General features: G+C 44.9%; 5 protein-coding genes across 5 annotated transcripts; 3 read left to right on the plus strand and 2 right to left on the minus strand.

Moving 5' to 3' along the window:
- Window positions 1–2462: 2462 nt before the first annotated feature.
- Window positions 2463–3122, minus strand: BJ212DRAFT_1486533 (uncharacterized protein; the record flags this gene model as incomplete). The annotated part of the gene is made up of 3 exons (XM_041341132.1): window positions 2463–2532; window positions 2582–2949; window positions 2991–3122. 3 exons carry the CDS (start codon window positions 3120–3122, stop codon window positions 2463–2465), a joined length of 570 nt encoding a protein of 189 aa, XP_041187148.1.
- Window positions 3123–15495: 12373 nt separating this feature from the next.
- On the plus strand, window positions 15496–15800 carry BJ212DRAFT_1222396 (uncharacterized protein; the record flags this gene model as incomplete). The annotated part of the gene is made up of 2 exons (XM_041329406.1): window positions 15496–15611; window positions 15656–15800. Coding segments are annotated over 2 exons (261 nt in total), but the record flags the coding sequence as incomplete, so codon positions are not given.
- A 640-nt stretch (window positions 15801–16440) lies between these two features.
- BJ212DRAFT_880962 (uncharacterized protein) lies at window positions 16441–17464 on the plus strand. Its single transcript, XM_041344266.1, has 4 exons — window positions 16441–16492; window positions 16551–16627; window positions 16678–16826; window positions 16877–17464. Exons 2-4 carry the CDS (start codon window positions 16583–16585, stop codon window positions 17337–17339), a joined length of 657 nt encoding a protein of 218 aa, XP_041187150.1. The 5' UTR covers window positions 16441–16492; window positions 16551–16582; the 3' UTR covers window positions 17340–17464.
- Window positions 17465–20449: 2985 nt separating this feature from the next.
- Window positions 20450–22292, plus strand: BJ212DRAFT_1392910 (uncharacterized protein). Its single transcript, XM_041337083.1, has 5 exons — window positions 20450–20635; window positions 20695–21023; window positions 21534–21726; window positions 21765–21823; window positions 21906–22292. Exons 2-5 carry the CDS (start codon window positions 20929–20931, stop codon window positions 21994–21996), a joined length of 438 nt encoding a protein of 145 aa, XP_041187151.1. The 5' UTR covers window positions 20450–20635; window positions 20695–20928; the 3' UTR covers window positions 21997–22292.
- A 979-nt stretch (window positions 22293–23271) lies between these two features.
- Window positions 23272–24204, minus strand: BJ212DRAFT_881027 (uncharacterized protein). Its single transcript, XM_041344267.1, has 4 exons — window positions 24058–24204; window positions 23676–23994; window positions 23389–23624; window positions 23272–23332 (listed from the first exon to the last, which is right to left on the minus strand). The coding sequence occupies exons 2-3, from the start codon at window positions 23931–23933 to the stop codon at window positions 23445–23447; spliced, it is 438 nt and encodes a 145-aa protein (XP_041187152.1). The 5' UTR covers window positions 23934–23994; window positions 24058–24204; the 3' UTR covers window positions 23272–23332; window positions 23389–23444.
- Window positions 24205–25180: the final 976 nt, after the last annotated feature.

Raw genomic sequence — 25180 nt, forward strand, 5'->3', positions numbered from 1 at the left:
GTTGAGGCCATCCTTTGCAAAGATATCAGCGAAATTGTGAAGGTAGGGAGGGACAAGCTCTTCAAACAACTTCTTCTTTTGCTCAAGTCCAGCTGCCAATGCAAACTGCTGTGCCTTATTACTGGTTTTGATGTATTCTGTTGGTCGTGACAGGGGTGTAACCATTGGTCTTTGCTCCACAACACTAGTACCATCTTTGGTTAATGGGGTATCCAGGGAGATATTGGTGATAACCCGGAGTTCAGTAGTGTTGGCAGGGTATTCAACCAAAAATTCATCATCATCAAGATGATATGTGGTGAGTTCACGTACAGGTGGAGCATAGCTTGAAGTCCATACATCTTCTTTGGTGTTGAAAGAGTCGTCATTATCATCAGGGATAGGGTCAAGGTGTGGTAGGGCTAGGGGTTCTTCCTCATCTGGGACTTCTTCAATGGTAGCACAAGGTATCAGTTCTCTGGGTAGTGTGATTGTGACTAATTTCTCAGGAGGTGCCTCTGGCAGCACTATGACTGGATTCTGTTTTGTCTTTTGATTTTTTTTTTGGAAGAGAGGTGGGAGACCATTCTTCTTTTGTTCCTTATCGACCTCTTCTTTGATTTGGTCGCTTTTTTCACTTCGAGGGAGCTCCATGGTTTCTGCTTTCCATCTGATTACTGGGTCCATAGCGCATAGCCAAGGAATCCCGAGTAAAATCTGATTGCAATGGCCAAGCCGTGTGATATTAAACTTTCCAATCATAGATCATTCATCAATTTTCATGATGAGGATGCAGTATCAGGTGATAGCGCCCCCCTTTGCATAACTTCCATCCGCAGTAGTGACTTGGAATGGTTTGGTGAGTTTATGCGTTCGGATGTTATGAAGTTTGACAAAGTCTTCAGAAATGAATGTTCCAGTGGCACCGGAGTCAACAACAGCTGTTGTTTTGATGGTTTTCAGACATGTTTTGGAGATAAGAGAAATGGGAATGCGAAGTTCCTTTCTGATTCCAATACTTTGTACAAGTCTGATAGCTATATTGGAAGATACTGACATTGATCCAGTCTTCCACATCAAAAATCCTTGGCAAGACAACGGATCGTTGTTTCTTCATCTTCTTTGTCACTGTCTTCGATTTCTTCACAATGAACTGGGGTCTGCTCTGGTCATATGTCATTTCTGGTGACATGTGAAACACAGTCCTTTTTTCATATGATTGTTTCTTTCAGCTTTGGTAAGCCAATCTACTTCCATGGCATTTGGATCATGCTGGTCAATGGAAGGTCTGGGTATGTATCGCTGTCCAGTTGGCTTGGTAGTGGCACGATTGTTCTGATGGAACATGGCACCTCTTTGCCAATTGCTGTCGAGCCTAATGGCTGCGGTGACATACTTGTCAAAGTCTACAGGGATGGTTTCCATCTGGTAGATGGCATTACCGATTCCCTTCTTGAGCCCATCGTTGAAGAACATAATCAAGATGGCATCTTGTTTCACAGAGGCCTGTGCAGCAAGGGTCTTGAAACTGGCAATGTAGGAAGTGAGATCACCTGTCTGTTTCAGGGTACAGAGCTTATTCATGGCTGTGCCAATGGCATTGGCTGGTACAAAGGTTTCTTTGAATTTTGCCTCAAAATTTGTGAAGGTTCCATAAGATTTTGAAACAGAATTGTCAACTTCAGTGTAAAAGGTGAGTGCCCAACCCATGGCACTATCTTCTGTCATATATGCAAGTGCAGTGATGACTTTCTTTTCATCGGTGTTGTAGATCGTAGCATTAAGGGCAAAGTATGCCTTAATTGAGTACAACCATCTTAAAGCTTGCTGGGGAGTTCCATCATAGAATGTTGGTGCTCTGGCTTTAAGTTCTGGGGTATTGGTGGGTGCTGACATCCTGATCTTTCTGGTCTAGTGATGTTTCTACAGGGGATGATACGTCTCTCTCTGTCTGTTCTGGTTTCTGGGACCTCCCAGATGGAGAGGGTTGGAGTGGCACTTTAATCTTTTGTTATGAACTAGAATGGTATAACGGCAGCAGCTTGATAAGAGTGATGGCTGGTGTTACGATCAAGACCTTGCAAATGCAAGGGTCGTAAGACAAGATAGAGAGAGTGTCTCTAACTTGAATATCAGTTCAGACGACTTAGGATTGGGGGTCCTAAGCGAAAGGTATTCCTGGTAGAATCTAGTAAGATTAAAGTGAAGATCTACTAAGTACATGACCAGGTATATATAGTAAGTACTTTAGGGCAAGTACAATGAGTCAGATAAGAGTGAGTCAGAGATAAGAACAAGTCAGAGATAAGGATGAGTCATCTAACAACAGCAGTAGCAATCGCGATGTCATACAAGTTATGGAAATGGATGAGTCAAATGATGGTGCAGCATGGCATGGTCATGACATAATACACATGTAAGTGAAGGAAAATGAATAGGGGCAGGTGTAACTGTAACAGGGTTTGTGTAATGTGTGAGGAATGTCACCATTGATTCAAGCCATCCTTTAGTCCAGTTGTCCAGACCAGGGTCCTTGTAGCCTCTCCCAGTGTCCTGGCAGGGTTTCAGTATGTTCCTGATGTCTTGAAGTGCAGTTGTGCACTTTATGACTTCAGGTGCTTTCCAAAGCTCCCATGCAAGTCCTGTGCTGCTCTGTGGGCCCTCTGGACATGTTCCAGGTGCTGCACCCACTCTGACACCTTGCTCACTCTTGATTCCATTCTCTAGAGCCTCAGCTTCAAAGATATCACCATCCTCATCAAGACTACCCTCACAATCATCCTCACAACTGTCATATTCTGGCCTGCAAATGTTTTTGGCATCATTCACTGCAACTTCTGGCTCGTTTGACTCAGAGTCATGGTCACAATCAGCTGTGGTAAAGATTTTGTCAAGAGCTGGGATAGAAGGTGGTAGAGGTGATTCTTGCTGTGCCATAATCTTTGCAGCATCAAGGAATAGGTCTACAGGCTAAGAACAATATTAGAAGCAATGAAACATATCTGAGTCACCTGGCCAAGACTCGCCTGCACATTCAAGTTTTCCTTCTCTTCTTTTTGTGCTTTTCTGACCTTGGTCCTCTTAGTGTTTATTTCAGCATATCCACCAAGATTACTCAGGTGGCCTGCCTTGCATTTAGGCATTTTTCCACCCAGAAGAGTTGTGGAATGAATGGTATACCATTTTCATAATGTTCCCCTGTGTGTCACACACACAACCTCCGTTCCATAGCTCATAACATTCCATTTTCTTAATGCCACTCACAAATTCAACTTTTCAAAAAATCCAGCCATGCAGGGTTGTTCAAAATTCAAACCCACAGAACACTGCAGAATTATATTTTCCAAAAAGTAAGATTTATGAGTGGCATTAACTTTATACAACAAAATCATGCCCAAGTCACTCTTTATCATGTGATGTTGATGGTTTGTGCAAGAGCCCTATCTTATGTGTGCATCACATGTGATTGGCACATTATAAAGCCTCCCGACACTGACATCACAGTAAATGCAGCTCAACCACAGTGAAGGTGAGGACTTTGGACTATGGGAGAAACAGACTACTACTAGGGGAACTCTACAGCAAGACCTGGATGCAAGACAGAACTTGACCCAAAGGACAGCTACTGAGAGAGAGTCCTCAAAATGACTGAGGGAGACTCTGAAACTGAATGGGTGCTAGAGGATATGTGAAGCATGAACACTGGGAGAAGCACAGTTGAGATGTGCACAAAAGCACACTGGGGTGATAGGAAGTAAAAGCGCACATGTGGAAACATAGTGTGCACAATGGGGGTCTAAAGCATAGAGGCAAGAGCTATCTGGAAACTAAATTCAGGGAAGAAGGAATCAAACTGGCACAAAGCGATCATGTCTAAGCAGGTAGCACACAAATCTGGACTTTTGAGAGCTTTCAACTTTCTCTAATGTGCAAACTACTGCTCATACACAGAGGTGGGGAGTGCTAGGATAATATCTCTCAAAAACTATAAGTCCCTTCTCTATATTGGGCACTAGGCGTCACTTGTAGTGCAGAAGCAAAGCGAGTAGGTAGTGATATCTGTATGTAATGGTGCTTAAGCATGCACATGCACATTTACAGCACTGTAATCAGTCCAGAAGATATGTCAGAGTGATAAGAATACAATAAAAATGCATTGGTGGACTTTAGCAAGGACATGGACAGGTGGACGGACTGGAGCAGAGGACCTAGAGCAGGCACATGGGACATGCAAGTGTGTTTGCATGTGCATGGCAGTTGCATGTTAGTGCACAACAGTGCAAGTGACTTATCCTGAGGATCAGAACTGGAGTATCAGTGAGAAGAGGTGGTATATCATCCTATAGCAGTGATATAGAGGTGCAAGTCTCTACAATGGTTATAGTGAGATTATATTGTAGAAGTAAGGTGGTAACGATGTTATATGGTAGTTATAAGCTGGCAACAATGTTATATATTGACATTATAGTTTTGTACCAATGGCTGTTACAATCATGGTTACCCCCTATCTCTTTTTCTCGTACTTGTGTATTATGTCATGACCGCACCTGGCTGTGCCATCATTAGACTAACCGCCTTCTATATCTGTATTACATCACAACCGCCATGTGCCATCGCTAGATGACTCATTCCCTTATCTCTGACTCGACTGATGACGCGTACGTACCTGCCCTAAAGGACCTACGCCTATATAAACCCAGTCATGTACTTAGATAGAACTTCACTTTAATCTACTAGGTCTTACCTGAACTATCCTTCGCTTAGGACCTCCAATCCTAAGCCGTCTGATAACCAATATTCGAGCCAGAGACACTCTCTCTGACTTGTCTTAAGAACCTTACATTTGTAAGGCCTAGATCCGGCTTCAGGCATGCTCTTATCGAGTACCTGTCGCCATGCCCATCCTAGTTTGCCATAACAAAAGATTAAAGTCGCCCATTGACCCTCTCCATCTGAGAGGTTAACAGATCCCAGAACTCAGCAAGAGAACGACAACATTCCCCTGAACCAGAAACATCACTCGACCAGACGATCAGGATGTCCACTACCAACACCCCAGAATTAAAAGCCAGAGCTCCCTCTACCTATGATGGGAGTCCTCACCAGGCTCTACGATGGTTGTATGTGGTTAAAGCGTACTTTGCGCTTAATGCTGCAATCTATAACACTGACGAAAAGAAGGTCATTACCGCTCTTGCATATATGACAGAAGGAAGTGCCATGGGCTGGGCACTCACGTTTTACACTGAAGTCGACAACTCCTCCGCCAAATCCTACAGGACCTTCGCGAACTTTGAAACTAAATTCAAAGAAGCTTTCATACCGGCCGATGCCATCGGCACTGCCATGAACAAGCTCCGAACGCTGAGACAGACGGGCGACCTCACCTCCTACGTCGCCAGTTTCAAAACCCTTGCTGCACAAGCCTCTGTAAAGCAAGACGCCGTCTTAATCACGTTCTTCAATGACGGATTAAAGAAGGGAATCGTGAACTCCATCTTTCAGATGGAGACCATCCCAACAGACTTTGATAAGTACAGTGGCTCAAAAAACTGTCCACATGTTTTTGCATTTTTTACTATTTACAATATTGTGTGAGAATACATAAAGACCTCAGTGACATGCTAATACCATATTGTAGTGCTGCTTCAGGGCTTTGGATTGAGCACCACATCGTGAGAATCAGAGGAGATATGGTGGAGATACAAGGCTTACAAAATCATGACTCATGCGGACAGTTTTTTGAGCACATATTAAAACTATATAAATCATCATTTATGACACCATAACAATCATGCCACCATTAAATAAATTATAAAGTGGTGTCATTATGTCATTTTAAAACCATATCTAACTATACAAACCAAAAATTTCCATATGTCATGGTTATATTCACCATGAAAGCCACCCCCCCTGCTCAAAGGGATAATATCCTCTCTCTTTCCTATTCTGGCCTCTCTGCTTGTCAAATTTCCTCTAGAACTGGAGTATCCAAGTCCACTGTGGCCAAGTTCATCAAAGAAAGTCACACAGACAAGGAAAACTTCTGTGAAGGGTGTCCATCCAAGCTCACCTCTACTGATAGGAGGGCTATTATTCAACATATCACTACAGGAAAGACTGATAATGCTGTCCAGGTCACCTATTACATCAATTACACCATCACATTCCCTGTCTCTTCACACACTGTGAGAAACATTCTCAAGATAGCTCATCTCAGGTCAGTAACAAGGAAGAAAAGGCTCTCCTCTCTATCACACATATGCAGAGATGACTAACCTTTGCCTTAGCCCATCAGAATTGGATTACACAGACTGGAAGCATGTTATATGATCATATAAGACCACAATAAATAGGATTGGGTCAGATGGCAAGGTATATATGTGAAACAAGAAGGGTGCTAGTCCTCTCTGCATATGTGTGATAGAGAGGAGAGCCTTTTCTTCCTTGTTACTGACCTGAGATGAGCTATCTTGAGAATGTTTCTCACAGTGTGTGAAGAGACAGGGAATGTGATGGTGTAATTGATGTAATAGGTGACCTGGACAGCATTATCAGTCTTTCCTGTAGTGATATGTTGAATAATAGCCCTCCTATCAGTAGAGGTGAGCTTGGATGGACACCCTTCACAGAAGTTTTCCTTGTCTGTGTGACTTTCTTTGATGAACTTGGCCACAGTGGACTTGGATACTCCAGTTCTAGAGGAAATTTGACAAGCAGAGAGGCCAGAATAGGAAAGAGAGAGGATATTATCCCTTTGAGCAGGGGGGGTGGCTTTCATGGTGAATATAACCATGACATATGGAAATTTTTGGTTTGTATAGTTAGATATGGTTTTAAAATGACATAATGACACCACTTTATAATTTATTTAATGGTGGCATGATTGTTATGGTGTCATAAATGATGATTTATATAGTTTTAATATGTGCTCAAAAAACTGTCCGCATGAGTCATGATTTTGTAAGCCTTGTATCTCCACCATATCTCCTCTGATTCTCACGATGTGGTGCTCAATCCAAAGCCCTGAAGCAGCACTACAATATGGTATTAGCATGTCACTGAGGTCTTTATGTATTCTCACACAATATTGTAAATAGTAAAAAATGCAAAAACATGTGGACAGTTTTTTGAGCCACTGTACATCGCTGCAGTCATCAGACTTGACAGCAACTACCAGAGGGGGGCCGCGTATCGATCAAACCATCGAACCGCCACCAGATCATCAGGACAACGATATGTACCCAGACCTTCCATTGATCGACATGATCCGAATGCCATGGAAGTAGATCGGCTCACTGAAGCCGAGAGAAATGATCATATGAAGAAGGGACTATGCTTCTCATGCCACCAGAAGGGGCATCTGACTAGGGCATGCCCACAGAAGAAGAAGATTCCCGTACGACGAGAGGAGATAAGCAACGATGAAGAAGAGGATACAACCATCCATCACCTTGCCGAGGATTTTTGATGTGGAAGACTGGATCAATGTCAGTATCTTCCGATGTACCCGTTAGACTTGTACAAAGTATTGGAATCAGAAAGGAACTTCGCGTTCCCATTTCCCTTATTTCAAAAACTCGTCAGAAAACCATTGAAACAACAGCTGTTGTTGACTCCGGCACCGCCGGAACCTTTATTTCTGAAGAATTTGTCAAAGCCCATAACATTTGAACGCACAAACTATCAAAACCATTCCGAGTCACCACTGCAGATGGAAGTTATGCGAGAGGGGGCGCTATCACCCGATATTGCATCCTCATTGTCAAAATAGACAAACAATCCATGATTGGAAAGTTTAATATCACTCGGCTTGGCCGACGCGATCAGATCTTACTAGGGATCCCCTGGCTACGTGCCATGGACCCAGTAATCCGATGGAAAGCAGAAACATTGGAACTCTCAAGGACAGAGAAAAGCAATCAGATTGAAGAAGAAGTTGATAACGAATGAAAGAAGAATGGACTTCCCCCCTTATTCCAAAAAGCAAAGAGTAAGGAGACGGACCTGATTCCAGTTGTAGTGCTGCTGAAGGCACCTCCTGTAGAACTGGTTGTACCACCCAAGGAACCGACACCCTGAGCTACCATAGAGGAAATTACTGATGAAGATGAAGAGATCCCGCCAGCGTTGCCTGATCTTGACCCCATCCCTGACGATGATGATGACTCTTTTGATACCAAAGAAGACATATGGACAACAGATTACGCACCATTGGTGTGAGAAATCTCTACGTATCATCTAGAAGACGATGAATTTTTGGTTGAGTACCCCGCCAACGCTTCAGAGCTCCGAGTAATCGCCAACATCTCACTGGACACTCCGTTAACAAAGGATGGAACTAGCATCGCGGAACAATGAACCATGGTTACACCTCTGACACGACCCACCGAATACGTCAAGACCAGTAACAAAGCCCAACAGTTTGCATTAGCTGCGGGGTTCGAGCAGAAGAAGAAGTCCTTTGAAGAACTTGTTCCCTCCTACCTTCACGACTTCGCCAACATCTTCGCGAAAGATGGTCTGAACCAGTTACCTCCTGAACGACCTGGGATAGATCATTGGATAGAAACTAAACCCGGTTTTATTCCTAAAATGTCCAAGGTATACCCGCTATCTGAGAAGGAATGTACAGCGGTCAAAGCATTCATCGATGAAAATGTGAAGAAAGAGTTCATCTCTGAATCGAAGTCACCGCAGGCCAGCGGTTTCTTCTTTGTAGGAAAGAAGAGTGGAGATCTTCGTCCCTGCCAGGATTACCGATACATCAATGAGTGGACGGTCAAAAATGCTTACCCACTCCCGTTACCACTCTCCCTAGTTGCTCGGTTACATGGTGCCAAATATTTCACTAAGATGGACGTTTGTTCGGGATACAACAATATCCGCATTCACCCAGATGATCGATGGAAGGCCGCCTTTACTACTGAATATGGTCTCTTCGAGCCAAATGTCATGTTCTTCAGCCTTTGCAACTCTCCCACTACTTTCCAGGCATATATGAACAAGACATTTCAACAGGAAATAAATGAAGGATGGCTCGTCATATACATGGACGATATTTTGATCTTCTCTAATGACCTCACTTCCCATCATGAACGTACATGACGCATTCTTGAAAGAATTTGACAGGAAAGGCTCTTCCTCAAACCGGAGAAATGCACATTTGATGCTCAAGAAGTAGAATACCTCGGAATGATAATCTGCCCCGGGTGCATAGCAATGGACAATGCCAAAACCGATGGTATTCGGGACTGGCCTATTCCTACGACTGTAAAAGAGGTCAGATCATTCTTGGGATTTTGCAATTTCTATCAAAACTTCATTTCCCACTACTCCGACATCGCCCGACCCCTGATCGACCTGACCAAGAAAACTGTCAAATTCCTCTGGACGGGACAATGCTCATCCGCCTTCTCAACTTTGAAAGAATGCTTCCTGAAGCAACCAGTGCTTCGGAATCCAGACCCCAGTAGACAATTTGCGGTTGCAACCGATGCATCCCTAGTTGCCACGGGTGTGGTATTGCTCCAAACCGACGATAACGGTGTCTATCACCCGTGCGGATATCTATCACAGACCTTGAACCCAGCAGAACGTAATTACCAGATTTTTGATCATGAACTCCTCACAGTCATTCGTGCCCTCACCGAATGGCGCCACTATCTAGAAGGAAATGCTCACCCGGTCATCGTATTCACGGACCACAAGAATCTCCTATATTTCAGAACTGCGCAGAAGCTAACTCGTTGACAAGCTCGATGGCAACTAATTCTATCATGCTATGATATTGAACTCCATCACGTCGCTGGAACTAAACTTGTCGCTCCAGATGCTCTCTCTCGTCGCCCCGACCATGGATCCGATTCCTCAAATGACAATAATAACGAGACCCTTCTCCCCGATTCCATGTTTGTCCGACTCCTCGACGTCAAACTCATGACCACGCTTGCCAATCCAGATCCTTCCAACCCAGACCCCATTTTCACTGCCGCCTCTGATGCGTTGGATGGCCTCTCCCTTCCCCCTATGAAATCCACGCTCGCCGATTGGACAATTAAGGATGATATTCTTTACTTCAAAAACCGCGCCTATGTCCGCCCTGCTGGGCGGCGTCTTATTCTCGAACGTTGTCATGACCGCCCCACCGCCGGTCACCCCAGTTGTTTTAAGACGGAGGAATTGGTCAAGCGGGACTTTTGGTGGCCCTCCATGGGCACCTATGTCCGAAAATACATAGAAGATTGCACCCTTTGTCAGCAAATGAAATCCAACACTCACCCGACGACTCCTCCCCTGGTCCCCATCCCATCCATCGCTTCAGCTCCTTTCACTCAGGTCTCTGTTGATCTGATCACCAATCTTCCCCCCTGTGCCGGCTTTGATTCTGTGATGGTTGTGGTTGACCATGGCCTTACAAAGGGGGTAATTCTTATCCCTTGCACTAAAACCATCACTTCAGAGGGAGTCGCCAAGAAATTCTTCAAATACGTCTACTGACAATTTGGCTTGCATGAAAAGATCATTTCTGATCGCAGGCCACAGTTTGTATCTAAGTTCTCATGAGCCCTCGCCAAGCTTTTGAAATACGACATAGCGGCATCCACTGCTTATCACCCTCAGACCGATGGCCAGACCAAACGACTCAATCAAGAGCTCGAGACGTACCTTCGAATCTATTGCTGGAATCACCCAGAAGATTGGGTTGAACACCTTCCGATGGCGGAATTTGTGCACAATCACCGAAAGCATGATTCACGCAACACATCACCTTTCTTCCTGATGATGGGCTATGAACCACGAGCTCTCCCTCATACTCTCCCCAACTCTACCGTTCCCGCAGCAGAGGACAGACTACTCCTCCTTCAGAAGTCCAGGGAAGAAGCTCTCTCATGTCACAACCTCGCCATGCAGCAAATGGCTGAACAGACTCGCAGACAGAAGTACCACCCATGGAAAGTAGGAGATAAGGTTTGGTTATCAGGGAAGAACCTAATCACTCAGCTACCATCGCGGAAACTTGCACCCAAATGATATGGCCCTTTCCCGATCACTGCCGTCCTTTCTCCTATCACGTTCACGCTCCAGCTACCTCCACAGTGGAAAGTTCACCCCATGTTCCACGCTTCTGAACTATCATCCTATCGTGAAACAGAGGTTCATGGACCAAACTTCCATGACCCACCTCCTGACATTATTGATAACGAAGAAGAATATGAAATTGATGCGATCCTATCACACAAAGGGACGGGTAAACAAAGACACTATCTCGTATCCTGGAAAGGATATTCATCCGCCAGCAACGAGTGGGTTCCAGAAGGAAATCTCACTAATGCTCCCGACATCCTCACTGCCTATAAGAAAGCCCATGGGCTATAGATTTCCTGACAATGTCCCACATCGAACGTCTCCGACTCTGTATCCTCTGCATCGAAGAACTTACTGCTGCCATGAACACCATCGCTGAAGGAAATGCTCATCCATTGACACTCCTCAACTATCAAAACACCACTGCCGCCAACCTTGCCCAGCACGCATCATCCCCCATAACCTCACCACCAGCTTCCGACTCCACCCTAACACTTACCGACGACTCCGTCCTCACCGACTACTTCTCGGTCATTGACCAGGTAGAAACTAGTGCCCTGTTCGAATCCGCTATCACCTCCCAGCAGTACGCCATAGAAATAGATCATCTCCTTGGAGAATGGGGAGCGATCTCTAGCGGCCTTATTATCAGAATTATTAGAGATGCCAGTCTTATTGACCGTACCGCCGCCCTCCTTGATGATGAGCACCATCAAACTATTTTCTGCCACCTTCACATACATATTCGTAACACTGCGATCTGTCTCTTGCCTGAAGAAACTAGAGATGCTATTAGAGAAGCTATCCACATCGTCACCGAGCGCATCGCCCTCGACCCAGTCGCACGACCACCATCCCCTCACATCGTTATTCCCATACCGCCACCAGCTCCTACTACAATGACTACCGTGGAGCATCAGGATGATAATATCCCTCCTATTGCTGTACTCAATGTACCGACTTCTCCTTCTCCTAACCCCATCACGCGTACTACACGACGACTCCCACTTAAACAAAGATCCTCACACCTCGCCGCTAAGCGAGCTGCCTCCATCTCCCCCGCTAAGGCACCACTTAAACAATTGAGATCGCCTTCCCCAGACCAATCCTCTTCCGTCACAATCATAAAAACGTCGCCAGTTGATAACGTCATATGTCATAACTGCCATGTCGCCGGGCATCGTCATAAGAACTGCCCTTCATATTACTGCAGAGTTTGCAAGGAGTACGCACCGGGCCACTTATCGGTCTTTTGTAAAGAGTTGAAGGGAGAAGCGGTCATTCCTTTGGTATGGACTGATGTTGGTTTCTACGACGCTCTTGCTTGATGGGAGATTGAGCAAGACGCTATCGCTCACGCCGAAATGGCGCAGACTACTATCACCGAGGAGCAGGACGATCTGCTTTATTCCAACTACGACGCGGACCCCATTTACTGGGCTAATCAGGACAATTGAAGTCAGTGACTTCATCCCTAAATGAGGGGTAATGTTACAATCGTGGTTACCCCCTATCTCTTTTTCTCGTACTTGTGTATTATGTCATGACCGCACCTGGCTGTGCCATCATTAGACTAACCGCCTTCTATATCTGTATTACATCACAACCGCCACGTGCCATCGCTAGATGACTCATTCCCTTATCTCTGACTCGACTGATGACGTGTACGTACCTGCCCTAAAGGACCTACGCCTATATAAACCCAGTCATGTACTTAGATAGAACTTCACTTTAATCTACTAGGTCTTACCTGAACTATCCTTCGCTTAGGACCTCCAATCCTAAGCCGTCTGATAACCAATATTCGAGCCAGAGACACTCTCTCTGACTTGTCTTAAGAACCTTACATTTGTAAGGCCTAGATCCAGCTTCAGGCGTGCTCTTATCGAGTACCTGTCGTCGTGCCCATCCTAGTTCGCCATAACAATGGCACACTGGTAATTAACAACAAACAAACATTAATAACACATCTAATGCTATCTTATCTTGTTACATGGATTTTTCCCTCCCACCACTATGGCACATCATAATCATGCCGATTCTGCCTCATCATCTCCCTCTTCCAGTGATTCAGAGGTGAGCACTCCACCAAGCACACCACCACCTCAGATATCTGGGAAACATGGGAGAGATGTATCCAACACATCTGATAAGGAAGGACACAAGTCCAAAAAGGCCAGGTGAGTCATTCAACAATGTCAGTTGTTCCAAACAGAGCTTACCTGAAGCATATAAGATGCATAGCCCAGTTAGAGCTAAAAAGAAGGCTGAAAAAACATCAAGGTGATGTATTTCATTTTTACACAATCAGATAAATCTCACCTTGATGAGATTCTAGAAGATCATGTAACAAAGAGCTCACCCCTCAGGACCAGTGCATACACATTGCATGATGGATCCCACACGGCCTAGATATGTTCTGCAATCTTAAGCAGGTAATCCAGGTGTGTTTACTGTTAGAACAAGAAGAAGTGGCCAAGGATGGGGACAAACAAGAAGAAGAACAAATCAAGGCTGCCCACAGGAAGATTTTGGACAAGTTGTAAGTCCACTTGACTGCATATACAGTGGCTCAAAAAAATGTCTGAATGTTTATGCATTTTCAAGTAATTGGATAATAGCAAGCCAGCACCTGAGTACAATATAAAGGCATAGGGACAAGTCTAAAGGCTTGACATCATAGCTATAATCTGAGATATATATCATGGGAACTAGACCACATATGGGCAAGATATGGTAATTCTAATCACATGACTCATTTGGACACTTTTTGACTTTATATCCAAATCACAAAATCCAACCATTCACAGATATTATTCTTAATAGAAGTGGTGCAATAATCAATATTTGGTCTTGTTTTAATATTATTTATATATATGAACCCACATAACATCATGAACTTTAACATAATCATCATACAGCCCATCTCCTCTGCTTCAAAGGATAATATCCTTATTCTCTGCTCCTCTAGTTTGTCTATGAGGCAAATTGCTTCAAAAACTGGTCCTAGCAAGTCTACTATTTTGCTATAGTCATAAACCAGAACATGCTAGAGAAGGAAAATCATAAAATGGGATGGTCTTTCAAGCTTACTCTACAGCATAAAAGAGCTATTGTTTATTAAAGTCCATCTGGCAAGGCTTCAAATGTTGTCCATGCCACCAAGTTCATCAATTCCATCATCCCCACTCCCATTCCCACTCAAACAGTCAAAAACACCCTTAAGGCAGCCAATCTTATGGCTGTAACCAAAAAGAAAATGCCTCTGGTTTCAGCAGCCTATAGGGGCCTTTGCTTTAAAGCACCAACATTGGACTATGGAAGACTGGAAGAAGGTAGGAATATGTGTCAAAAAAGGTAGGGGAACGATCAGGGGAAAGAGAAGTCAAGAACATACTAAAGTTTGGAAGATGAAGTATGATAGTAGGGGTTGTAGGAGATGGAATGGTGTGGGGATTCTTTGTGAGGTGGAAGGAGGCATGAATGTAGAGCAGTGAATCTCCATTCTAGAGAAGTGTCTACTCAGAAGCATGCAGAAGTCAGCAATTGATGAAGAAGACATTATCTTCCAACTGGATAATGACTCCAAGCATACCTCAAAGCTCATGAGATCAATGTTCTATCATTGCCAGCATAACTATAGCAATAGTAGATTTGCTAGGACCAGTTTTTGAAGCAATTTGCCTCATAGACAAACTAGAGGAGCAGAGAATAAGGATATTATCCTTTGAAGCAGAGGAGATGGGCTGTATGATGATTATGTTAAAGTTCATGATGTTATGTGGGTTCATATATATAAATAATATTAAAACAAGACCAAATATTGATTATTGCACCACTTCTATTAAGAATAATATCTGTGAATGGTTGGATTTTGTGATTTGGATATAAAGTCAAAAAAGTGTCCAAATGAGTCATGTGATTAGAATTACCATATCTTGCCCATATGTGGTCTAGTTCCCACTGATATATATCTCAGATTATAGCTATGATGTCAAGCCTTTAGACTTGTCCCTATGCCTTTATATTGTACTCAGGTGCTGGCTTGCTATTATCCAATTACTTGAAAATGCATAAACATTCAGACACTTTTTTGAGCTACTGTATACATGCTTTGATCGCATATATGTATACTAACATCATTTTCAAGGATGATTTCACTTGTGCATGATACAAGTGAACATTCAAATATGTCATGGAACATGCCCCTTACCTTGGGGATTTGATCAGTAAGAGGAAGAAAAAACACAAGGAGCTCGAGCAACTCATCACCGAGGTATGTAAGTCACCATATACATGATTGCAGTGTGCTACTAGCATCTACAGATGCAAAACATGATCAACCATACATGCTCCAAAGATGCAAGTCATCTCAAGTCCCACATGGGCTTGTATGCAGCTCCTTTTCCTGATAAACAGGTTGTCCAACCTGTAATTGCTGAGGACAGCAAGTCTTGTTCCAGAATGGGATTCAACCACCCAGAGCTGGCAAAAATGCTTTGTCCTGTGAAATATCTGGTTGACTACCTCGAGGATCCAGCCAAGTAAGTTTATGTTTCTTGAATTACTTGTACTAATGCCACTACAGAACAAATAAGAAAATCCAAAGTGGATCACTGAAGGTGACTGCCGCCTTATGGCCCACCTACCTGTATCCTGGGGATAAACCAGGGCAAGACTTCGACCCTGATGACATCATTGAGGGACTTTTCCAGGGGTATCTTTTGGAGCGAGTGAGTAATTCGTTCTTAGATTATGCTTGTGTATTGTTACAGCTGTGTGTGTATATAATGGCACTGGCATGTTGGGAAAATCATAATTGAGGATCTGGGACTTCGAAAATTTTCACTGTTTTGAGACTTAGAGAAAAATTCAAACAATTGCACCATGTCGGACAACAATACACCTAGTATGGTCAACCGAAAGATCTCATCCGACATCAAACTCGCTGCCATTCACCTGTATGAGCAAGATATCCTTAGTCTTCGTGAAATCCTTGATTGCGTCAGCTTCTCAAGACGCACATTCTTCCGCATCCGAAAGCTCTATCAGCACACCAGCGATGTAGTCAAACCATGGAGTGAATTCACAGGTCGTCCGAGGAAGCTGAATCTTGAGGATGTTCAGTACCTCGTGGAACTGGTTCACCACCGGCCAGATTGGTTTCTCGACGAGATCACTCGACTCATGTTATGCAACCGCTTCATTGCACTCCACTACACCACCATCCACCGTGAGCTCCATCGTGCGGGCGTTTCCCTCAAAAAGCTCCGTAAAATCACCAAAGAACAAAATGAAGATCTCCGTGTGATGTGGCATTATGTAACACAGAATGGTAAAAAAAAACTAAGTCCCAAATCTCAATCGTGATTTTCCCACAACACGCCAGTGCCATTAGTTTCGCAAACTGCTGTAATCTATTCAGGTAACCAAGCATATTTTTACATCTCCTTCCTCTGCACTAACGACTGGTGTCTTGAATGGCACACGCCCTGGCAACGCAAAAATCCATGGAATGTCCAAAGTGGATGCCGAGCATATTGTGTATGCCGCAGTTCAGGTAAGTTTTTTTCTAATCGGCGCGCTCTTGACTTACTTTGTACCGGACAGGCTCGTTTTGGTATCAGTTCCCTCGACAAATGGAACGACAAGGATGGCTACTTTCATTACAGCGACTTTTACACCAGGATCACATGTCTCATTCACAACAGGAACTTCGATGGGGAATGGGTTGACTCACTACTAGCGCATTATAACGAGTAAGTCATCCACTATATTGATTTGATATCTAATGTCTATTTGTATCCAGGATACTGTTTGGCAATGAAAACGGTGCCAAACCGTCTCATTCCGAGAACATCGACTGTTCGGATGACGACGACATGATCGCAATGGAACGCCAACTCGCCGCACGCGCTTCACGAGCTTCCAGATCCACGGATCCAGCTCCTACACAATCTTCAGTGCCCCAACAGAAGCCACGTCAGGACCCCCTACCTCCGCCGCCTCAAAGGCCCACTCCAGACTCACCAATCGCCCTTGCACCTGTCAATTCCCGCAATGATGCACAACGCGCAGTCTCACCACTTCCTCCTTCGTCTCCTCAAGAGTCTGTTAGCAACACGCCAGTCATTTCACGCAAGCGCAAGATTGTCTCTGCACCCGTTGACGACTTGTTCAACGATGACAGTCCTTTGACAGAGGAAGAAGAGCCGGAGGTCATTCAGCCTGCAAGGCGCGGACGGAAAGGGTGGGAAGGCAGTCAAGGCTGATCATTCGCTTGCCGTTCGGAAAGTAGGATATGGATGGAATAGCCTTTTTGTGACCCTTCAAGGTCAACACGTGTGTCAGAGTCAGTTTCTTTGCTGCCACGGTAGCCTGTGGCGATCCGGAATACATGTCCCGTTTCTGCGCTAGAGAGGCTGACAAGTACAATAAGGCTGTTGTTTGGAAGCATCCCAAGGGCCGTCGGTGAGGCTATCTCGTATCCTGTGGCCTGACGTTGATAGTAATTTCGAAGGATACCCACCTACTGGCAGCTGGTATACTTTGCCTGCCGATGTCGATCGTCAGTTTGCTAGCCCGGATGAAAGAATCTTTCTTGATTTATACTGCGCCATTACATTCATTGATTTGTTACTCTCTAATAGTAATAATACGATGTCAGCATTGCTGGCTGTATACGAGTAAGTCAAAAGAAGGTCTGAAAGATTGTAGTTCCGCATTCGTCGATCACCGAGCATTACACACTACTGCCAGTCGATATATGCACGCGCTCCTGGAAAGCGACTGAGGTCATACAAGTTGCTGCGTCAGAATCGACCACGAGCTTAGCGTGATATTCTCGAATCCCAAGGATCAGGCGTGGTCCTAGCACAAACGACTGCACGACATCCAAAATCTGAAGAATGCCATAATATATCTGAGCTTCCAGGGAAGAGGGGTCCTATAGAAACGATGAACCGTGATCACATGCAGAGGTAAGTGCAAGATTGACGTACCGCTGAGAGTGTCGGAGAGAGATTAATAATGAGCTGGAAGCAAGAAACAGCAACAAAGCTACCACGTCCGACCCTTCAGTGGAAAGAAAGGAACAATAATCACAACATGAGCTCACCTCGCAAAGTAAAACATGTGAGTTTTCATCAATACCGTAAAGCAGTCCTTGAAAATCCCTGCTGTTGAATGTTGTCGCAGTTCACGGAAGTGTTTGACAACAATCCAGATTGCGAGACATAGTGCGAGCACCTCCCACACAGCGCCGAGTATCCAAGGAATGGAATACAGAGGTAGTTTACCTCCCGTGTAACCAATCGTGCATTGATAGGTGCCGGAGAGAATGAGTTCCTCTGGTATGTATTAATGAGCCCCATGTACATTTTTGCCATCCACAATTAAGCGTACCTCCTAAAGTATGTATCGCTGTCAATACAGCAATTACTCCGTTGAAAATGTTGTCAGCCAGGAAGGCGACAATGAGAAATACCAGAATCTTTCTGGATTGTTGATACATAGCATGCAAGCGAGTGACCATGATGACTTGTAGCATGTTTGAGTCTTGTCAACATCATTGAGGTCTCGCAACTCACCCCACAGCATTGCAAATACCAAAACATACGTCCAACTACATACGACGGACATAATCCAGCCTGACGAATCTAGTCAGTGACCAGCTTCGGGTAGCACACACTCCAAACACACTCACATCTGTGGCAGTATAGTGTAGCAGTCATTAGTGAACTAGGAAGTTAGTAAAGCATACTCACTCCTACAGGGCACCACGGTTAATTGGAGGGAAATAGTAGGCATCTGTGCAGAAGACTCACTGTATCTGTCAGCGAGATGGTCGGAACACTGTCTGTATGCTGTTGGTTAGAAGAAGCAAAGACAGAAAATGTACTAAGGAGACATACCCAACAGGTTCAGGCTGATTATGAGAGATAGACGGTTAGCACAACACCGATTGTTTAACCTTCCGAACATACGCAGCAAATAGGATTCCAAAGTAGCGCACCTAGGATACTCTCAAGTCAGCACAACATGACAACTGTGACAGGCAAGCTACGTACACTGAGATACAGAACTGTCATTATGGACCAGCGTTGCCTCTGGAATGAAGTGTATTTTCATGCGTGTTCCTCTGACATGAGACTCTACTCACCCAGACCAATTCGACCTATAAAATCATTTTTAGCGAGATGGTTGCTCCGGTCGTAGCATTGACATACCTCTTGTCCGAATGTAAGTGCTGGAAAGTGACTACTTTTAAGATATCAGCGGTTCTTCAATATTATTACGCTCACCCCAATCATACACGACTCCAACAAAGGCGGCAACTGCGAACCACAGTCAAGGTTAGATTGAGACATGAGCTTCAACATCCGACTGCCCTTCACAAACCTAAAAAGTAGCTGGAAATACGGTATGCATTGATGACTGGCCACCAAGTGGGATCATTTGAGACTATGATCATAATGGTGGAGAATAGGGGTGTGGGTGGGAGGTGAACTTGGTGGACGTATGGCGATGGCATATATACCACCGTCCAGTGCTTGGATCACCAATTGCAAAATGACATAGAAGGATGATGCCCAGTGAAATTTATGTCCGTTCCTGCGCATGCCTGGATTCACGGACTCAACGTAAGTGTCGGGTGAAACATTTGTACCGGTGGAACACTTGAACACCGAAGACAAATTGTGTCGGCATGCCGATACCAGACCAAATTTTCAAAGATAGAGGGAAAGCAAACAGATAACTCATGTTCTACTTGTGTGCAAGCACATATCTCAATGTCTGCTATTCTCGCTCCTTGTCCTCGGGCCATTTGTCGCGTCATGAACGTTCTGAACACCTGGCCTCGGTTATCGGGCTTTCGTATCAGCAGGTTTGCCAACAATGATGAGCTTGAGCGCAGAATTATCTGCATCGTGGAGTTGATGCGGTGCTGACGATCGGTTTGAATTTTGCACAGCCAGACGTGCTGGGACTCCGCCGAGAAGTCGATGCAGGTGATCCTCTTTGAGTGACCTTCAAATATTCTCACGATCCCTGCCTCAACCTCACAGACTTTGAGCTCCACATTATTCCACCAGTGACAACCCTCGATACCCCCACAGCATGTGCTTCCTGTTGAACATCCCGTGCTTCCTCTAGTTCCTTACCCGCTTCTAGGTCCCGTCGACGAGTGATCTTATCATCAGATCCGCTGATCATTCGCTTGCCGTTCAGAAAGTAGGATATGGATGGAATAGCCTTTTTGTGACCCTCCCAGGTCAACACGGGTGTTAGAGTCAATTTCTTTGCTGCCGCAGTGGGCTATTGCGATATAGAATCCATGTCCCGTTTCTCCAACAGCGAGGTTTAGCAGATGTGGACAATGTTTGATTTGAAAGTATTTGTAAGGACTATTGGCGAGGCTTTCTCGTATGCTGTGGCCTGACGTTGATAGTAATTTCGAAGGATGTCCAACTACCAGCAGTAAGACACTTTCATGACATTTATCCAAGGAAGATGAGCTATATCTGTGCGCTCTCTTACAGCGGTGGCTGTTATGATATTCTGCATTGTGAGTTTTTACTCGCCTATTTGAGTCGAGTGGATTTTTGAACGGTTTTGTTTGGGTAGGATGGACAAAATACGTGACCTGCAAGACGCTATCGAACATGTGTTCTGTGAGTCCCGCGAAGTAGAGATGCACGCTGCGGATCAAGCGGAGACGTGTCGACAGCTCCCAGAGGCTAATAGCTCGCTGAAGACGCTGCTGTAGCACCTGAAAAGGTACGCAAGCAACTTGAAGGTCAACTTGTGGGGTGCACAGAGGTCTTGAGGAAGGCGAGAGAAGAGGTGGATATGATGAGGATGTCGAAGCAGACGCAGAGGATTGCGTTATTGGATGAGCTTAATTCGACGCAGACGGAGAATGGGAATTTGAGGGTGCGGCTGAGGGCGAAGAAGTAAGTGTGAGGTTGGTCTGCAGTATACATATCTATGATAGTGTATGAATCGGTGCGTTTTGTTAAATTTGTTGAATTCGGGTTTTGTTGAGTGAGTGCCGGTGTAGGGGTTCGATGGAATGTCCTGATACCTAATCGACGGGGAATTTCGTACGGAAAAGTAAGATGCAAGATTCACGTTTTGGGGAACATTTTTGACAGGAATATCTACTAGTAATAACGAATAGAAGTCGTCAATTGATGCTGGAGCCGATAGTATACGAAGGAACGACTATTTTCACTCGTCTATGGTTAGTCTTCCTCAAATTCATCCATCTCTCCGCATTTGACTCGAAGAAATAGCACATTAAGCTGTCCCTTCAAAATGTGGAGATCCCTGGATTACTATTGGGCGAAAACATTCGTATGGATAGTGCGAGGACCGTCTCTGATCCTCGTCACAGATGACTGAGTGACTCTCATTCATATATATTCCAAATACTTGGACCAGTACCACTGGTTCAGAGTCAGGTCAATTACGACGCCATCACTGATACCAACCTTCCACCTCTTCACGGTCGAAACGGAGGTTCATTTGGCAGTATGCATCTCCTCACTCTTGCAACAAAGGATGGGAATCGGCATGAGCTCCAGAACGTCATTCGTGGCCCCATGGCCACGAGTTCGATTGTCTTCTGAACAAAAGATCGGGAAGCAACCCGACGTAAAGTTGAAATGTCTGGTCCAGCGACTACACATGAGACGTGCTCAAGACGAGACAGTGCATCACGGAATTCCAGGAAGAGCCGTCGAACACGTGGGTAAGTGGCTTCGCGCGTCCCCTCAAACCAGATTGTCAGTCTTCTTAAATTTGGTGCGCCTTCTAAAATGTGATGTAAACAGTATCTCCAGATTATGGGATGCCACAATGGCAGAGACTGGTGCACTGTATGACTGCGAGCCACAACCCTATCGATATAGCGAGTATTGCTGACCTGAGTAGTGAGCCCTGTCAGGGTAATTTCCTCGACATTCATTAGAATTGACTCAGATGGGTGCGAGTATTCAAGGCTCGAGGGCCACATGAGGCCAAGTCCCAAATGCCTGATACTAGTGGAGGGGCCGACAATCCTATTGAGGTCCCAGGGGCATTTGTATGTATGCTGGCCTTTGAAACGCAGAGTGTGAACTGGGCGACCAAATATGAGGGCGATTAAAAGAAAAGGCTCAGCAGAGACTTCCGTTAGATGTGGCAGAAATGTGGTAGGAAATACCGGCACCCCCTCCAAGTCACGCACAGTGGTAAAATAGATATCTGTGGTACATAAGCCAGTGAGAATGAGATTATGGATGCTATTCTGCCTCTTTAAGAAGCTTAGGAATTCGAAGTCGACACCATAGGTGCAATGAAAGATATGAAGCTTGGCATCACAGTACTGAAGGACAGACGAGTAGCATTTTTGGGAATGGATAAGCTTGAGTGTTGAGAGACAAGTCAGATTTTTGAGGGCCAATGTGAGATTATCCAGGTGCACATCAGGACCGTCATAGACCATAATTGTCGGATATGTGAATATGAAAGATTTTACTTTCTCTGCAAGATGGGGATGTTCTGCAAGTGTGGTGCAGACATCTGAGTTGTCAACTGTGATGGACTCGTACAGAGAGTCAACTACTGTATGGTGGAAGCTAGTGCACACTCGGCAGAATGCAGTCAGGTCATTAGAAGAAAATTTGCTGAAAGAAAAAACGACGAGCCAGAGCTCAACAGGTAACTTGTTAACTGCCATGATTGAGATCCAAGGTAGCCTCCCCTATTGGACAGAACATCCGAGACTATAATCATTGCGTGATAGCAGCTCAGGGGTAAATGCGCTACTTATATTCAAACATCATTTGTATTACTGACTCAACCAAACCTCGGCTCGGTCTTGCACAGTCGTGTGCTTTCGCTCCCTCTCCGTGAGTTGACCTACCAGCCAGACCAAGCCAAACCCAACAACCTGTCCATCTTCCACGACGAACTACGCCGTAGCCTTGGATGTCCCTATCTCAAAGGGTGTACTGTCGCGCCCACATCCTTCCGGGAACAATGTGGTGTACTAAACCACGAACGTGTTTCCACACCGATGCACGCTTCGAATGTAAGATGACCATATGCGAGGCCATGCTGCGAGTAGCTGAACAGACTGGGGAGCACTCGATTATCCTGCATCCACCGCACTGCGTTACCTTGTCATTGTTCCCGGAGTTCGAAAGGCGGCCTCAGATAGCGCATCCACAATACATCATCTTTCGGGCTGTCATGTGGTCCATACGGGTAGTCATAGCTAGCTCACGCTCAATGGAATCTTGTGCTGGAGCGAAGGATTTGAGCCGAGCTTACCCAGGAACACCAGACACATGAGAGAGGATGTCCTTCATATTCGCTTTCTTGGACGCTCAGTCATCCACCAATTGCCATTCTCCCGGAAGGATATATTGTACTAAGGTGTGCCAATTAAATTCGCACAGAGCGGGAGGAAGCGGCGTGATGTTTCTTCCATGCTCATAGTCATCCATCAAAATTCCAAGAGCGCTAACGCAGAAAGCCTTGTATATAGACGCCATGTGGAATAATGTCTGGAAATTGCAGCTTCAGAGTTCATAGGAAGAAACTTGAGCAATTCGCACGCCTTCTGTTGTCTTGTCCTCGTCCTCCGTCATGTTTCCCCATGAATGAAATTCTGGTTCGCCGTACCTCGGGACAACTGCGACAGACAGTCCAGTGATGTTCCAAATATCAAGGGTCTCTTGGATAGAGTTGGAGAGCTCTGAGGTGATAACTTGGCCATTGTTTACCCAGACAGAATCAGCTAAGAACAATAGCTGGGAAAGACGGGTGAATGGCTGACTCAAGAAGCCTAATGCTATACTCGGCAGTTTAGCCATGACATTGAGAAGGGGGTAGCAGGATGGGTAGTCGGTGACCAGCCTTGCGAGATCTTGCGCTCTGAATCAACAAACATTTTGAGAGCGACATGCGGAAACAAAAGATAAAATTTAAGAAACCTACCAACTTATAATTATCTTCTTCCATACCGGACCGTCTCGAAGCGTTCAACGATGTGCGGTATCTGAGCGTCACTCATGAAGATACTTTGCGCATATTTGTCCATTCCACGTATGTTTGTTGTATATCGCTGCCCCTAGATTTTAAAAGCTGCATTATGATGTAGAGATTTTCAGGTCGTATAGCCAAGATAAGAAACCTGTCAGCTGATCTTCCGCTCGGGACCTTCTCGAAGTTCAGGTACAGTCTAGAAGGTACATACATAGGCACTGAATGATAAATTGACTATCGCCGAGGACTCCTCTGCCTGCAGGAATCAGAGCACGAGTTGGGCAGATGACCAGTGGCTCTTCGTTCGATCAAGACGTCTGTATGAATCTGGGACATCGAATGATTCTTAAATGACGTCCCCATTTCTTTCGATCTGGGAAAATCCAGAGCCAAGACAATGTGATTCGTGATAGGGGCCTTGCTGGGCTGTGATAGTACAGGATAAGACCTACTAATCCGAAAGCACCGATTGCATCATGATGGAAGGCAGAATAGAATATTTCGGACTTTGAAAACCATGGGAAACTGGGTATATTTTTAATATATACGCCGATATTCAACCCTGATACAGTAGGAATAAACTCATATGTTGCCTCGGTGAACGTTAACAACAATACGTATCATAGACGAACCAGCTGAGCGCAACGATCTTGATTTACAAAGTTCCGTCGATACCGGCTCAAATGCCCAACGATCAAACTGATTGAGCACTGTAATCATGCTATAGGGCCCCTGGGCTTATCGTGGACATGAATAGACATCTTCAAAAAGCCCGATGGCAGCCTGGGTCAGTGACAGATTTCAAGCTTCAAGCTTAGCCCCGTTGCATAGCCTTTCTGATTATGGAAGCAGCCTAGAAGGCCTATTAAAAGTTATCTTCAACGTAGTCAGTTCATTCTGCGGCTTCAAGCAGGATCAGTGTTCAAAAATTGACCTAGGAGTGGTTGAATTATATGTTTTTGTGGGCTTGAAACATTTCGACGGAAGAATTCTCGTAATTACGCCAGTGATGACACTTCTAGATTGGGTAGTTTATGACATTCTGCATCTTCAGCGCGGCATTACCCTCTTGCCT

Source organism: Suillus subaureus, assembly GCF_016647635.1.
Source record: "Suillus subaureus strain MN1 chromosome Unknown BJ212scaffold_55, whole genome shotgun sequence".
NCBI classification, from domain to species: domain Eukaryota; kingdom Fungi; phylum Basidiomycota; class Agaricomycetes; order Boletales; family Suillaceae; genus Suillus; species Suillus subaureus.

Bases quoted from the DNA above. Each gene is read 5' to 3' on its own strand.
- BJ212DRAFT_880962 (XM_041344266.1), top strand. From the start codon at position 16,583: ATGTCCAAAGTGGATGCCGAGCATATTGTGTATGCCGCAGTTCAG. The intron at 16,628-16,677 runs GTAAGTTTTTTT...TGTACCGGACAG, and splicing joins TTGTGTATGCCGCAGTTCAG to GCTCGTTTTGGTATCAGTTC. The intron at 16,827-16,876 runs GTAAGTCATCCA...ATTTGTATCCAG, and splicing joins CTACTAGCGCATTATAACGA to GATACTGTTTGGCAATGAAA.
- BJ212DRAFT_1392910 (XM_041337083.1), top strand. From the start codon at position 20,929: ATGTCGAAGCAGACGCAGAGGATTGCGTTATTGGATGAGCTTAATTCG. The intron at 21,727-21,764 runs GTAAAGTTGAAA...ACTACACATGAG, and splicing joins AGATCGGGAAGCAACCCGAC to ACGTGCTCAAGACGAGACAG. The intron at 21,824-21,905 runs GTAAGTGGCTTC...TGATGTAAACAG, and splicing joins AAGAGCCGTCGAACACGTGG to TATCTCCAGATTATGGGATG.
- BJ212DRAFT_881027 (XM_041344267.1), bottom strand. From the start codon at position 23,933: ATGGCTAAACTGCCGAGTATAGCATTAGGCTTCTTGAGTCAGCCATTC. The intron at 23,625-23,675 runs GTGCGAATTGCT...TGCAATTTCCAG, and splicing joins AGGACAAGACAACAGAAGGC to ACATTATTCCACATGGCGTC.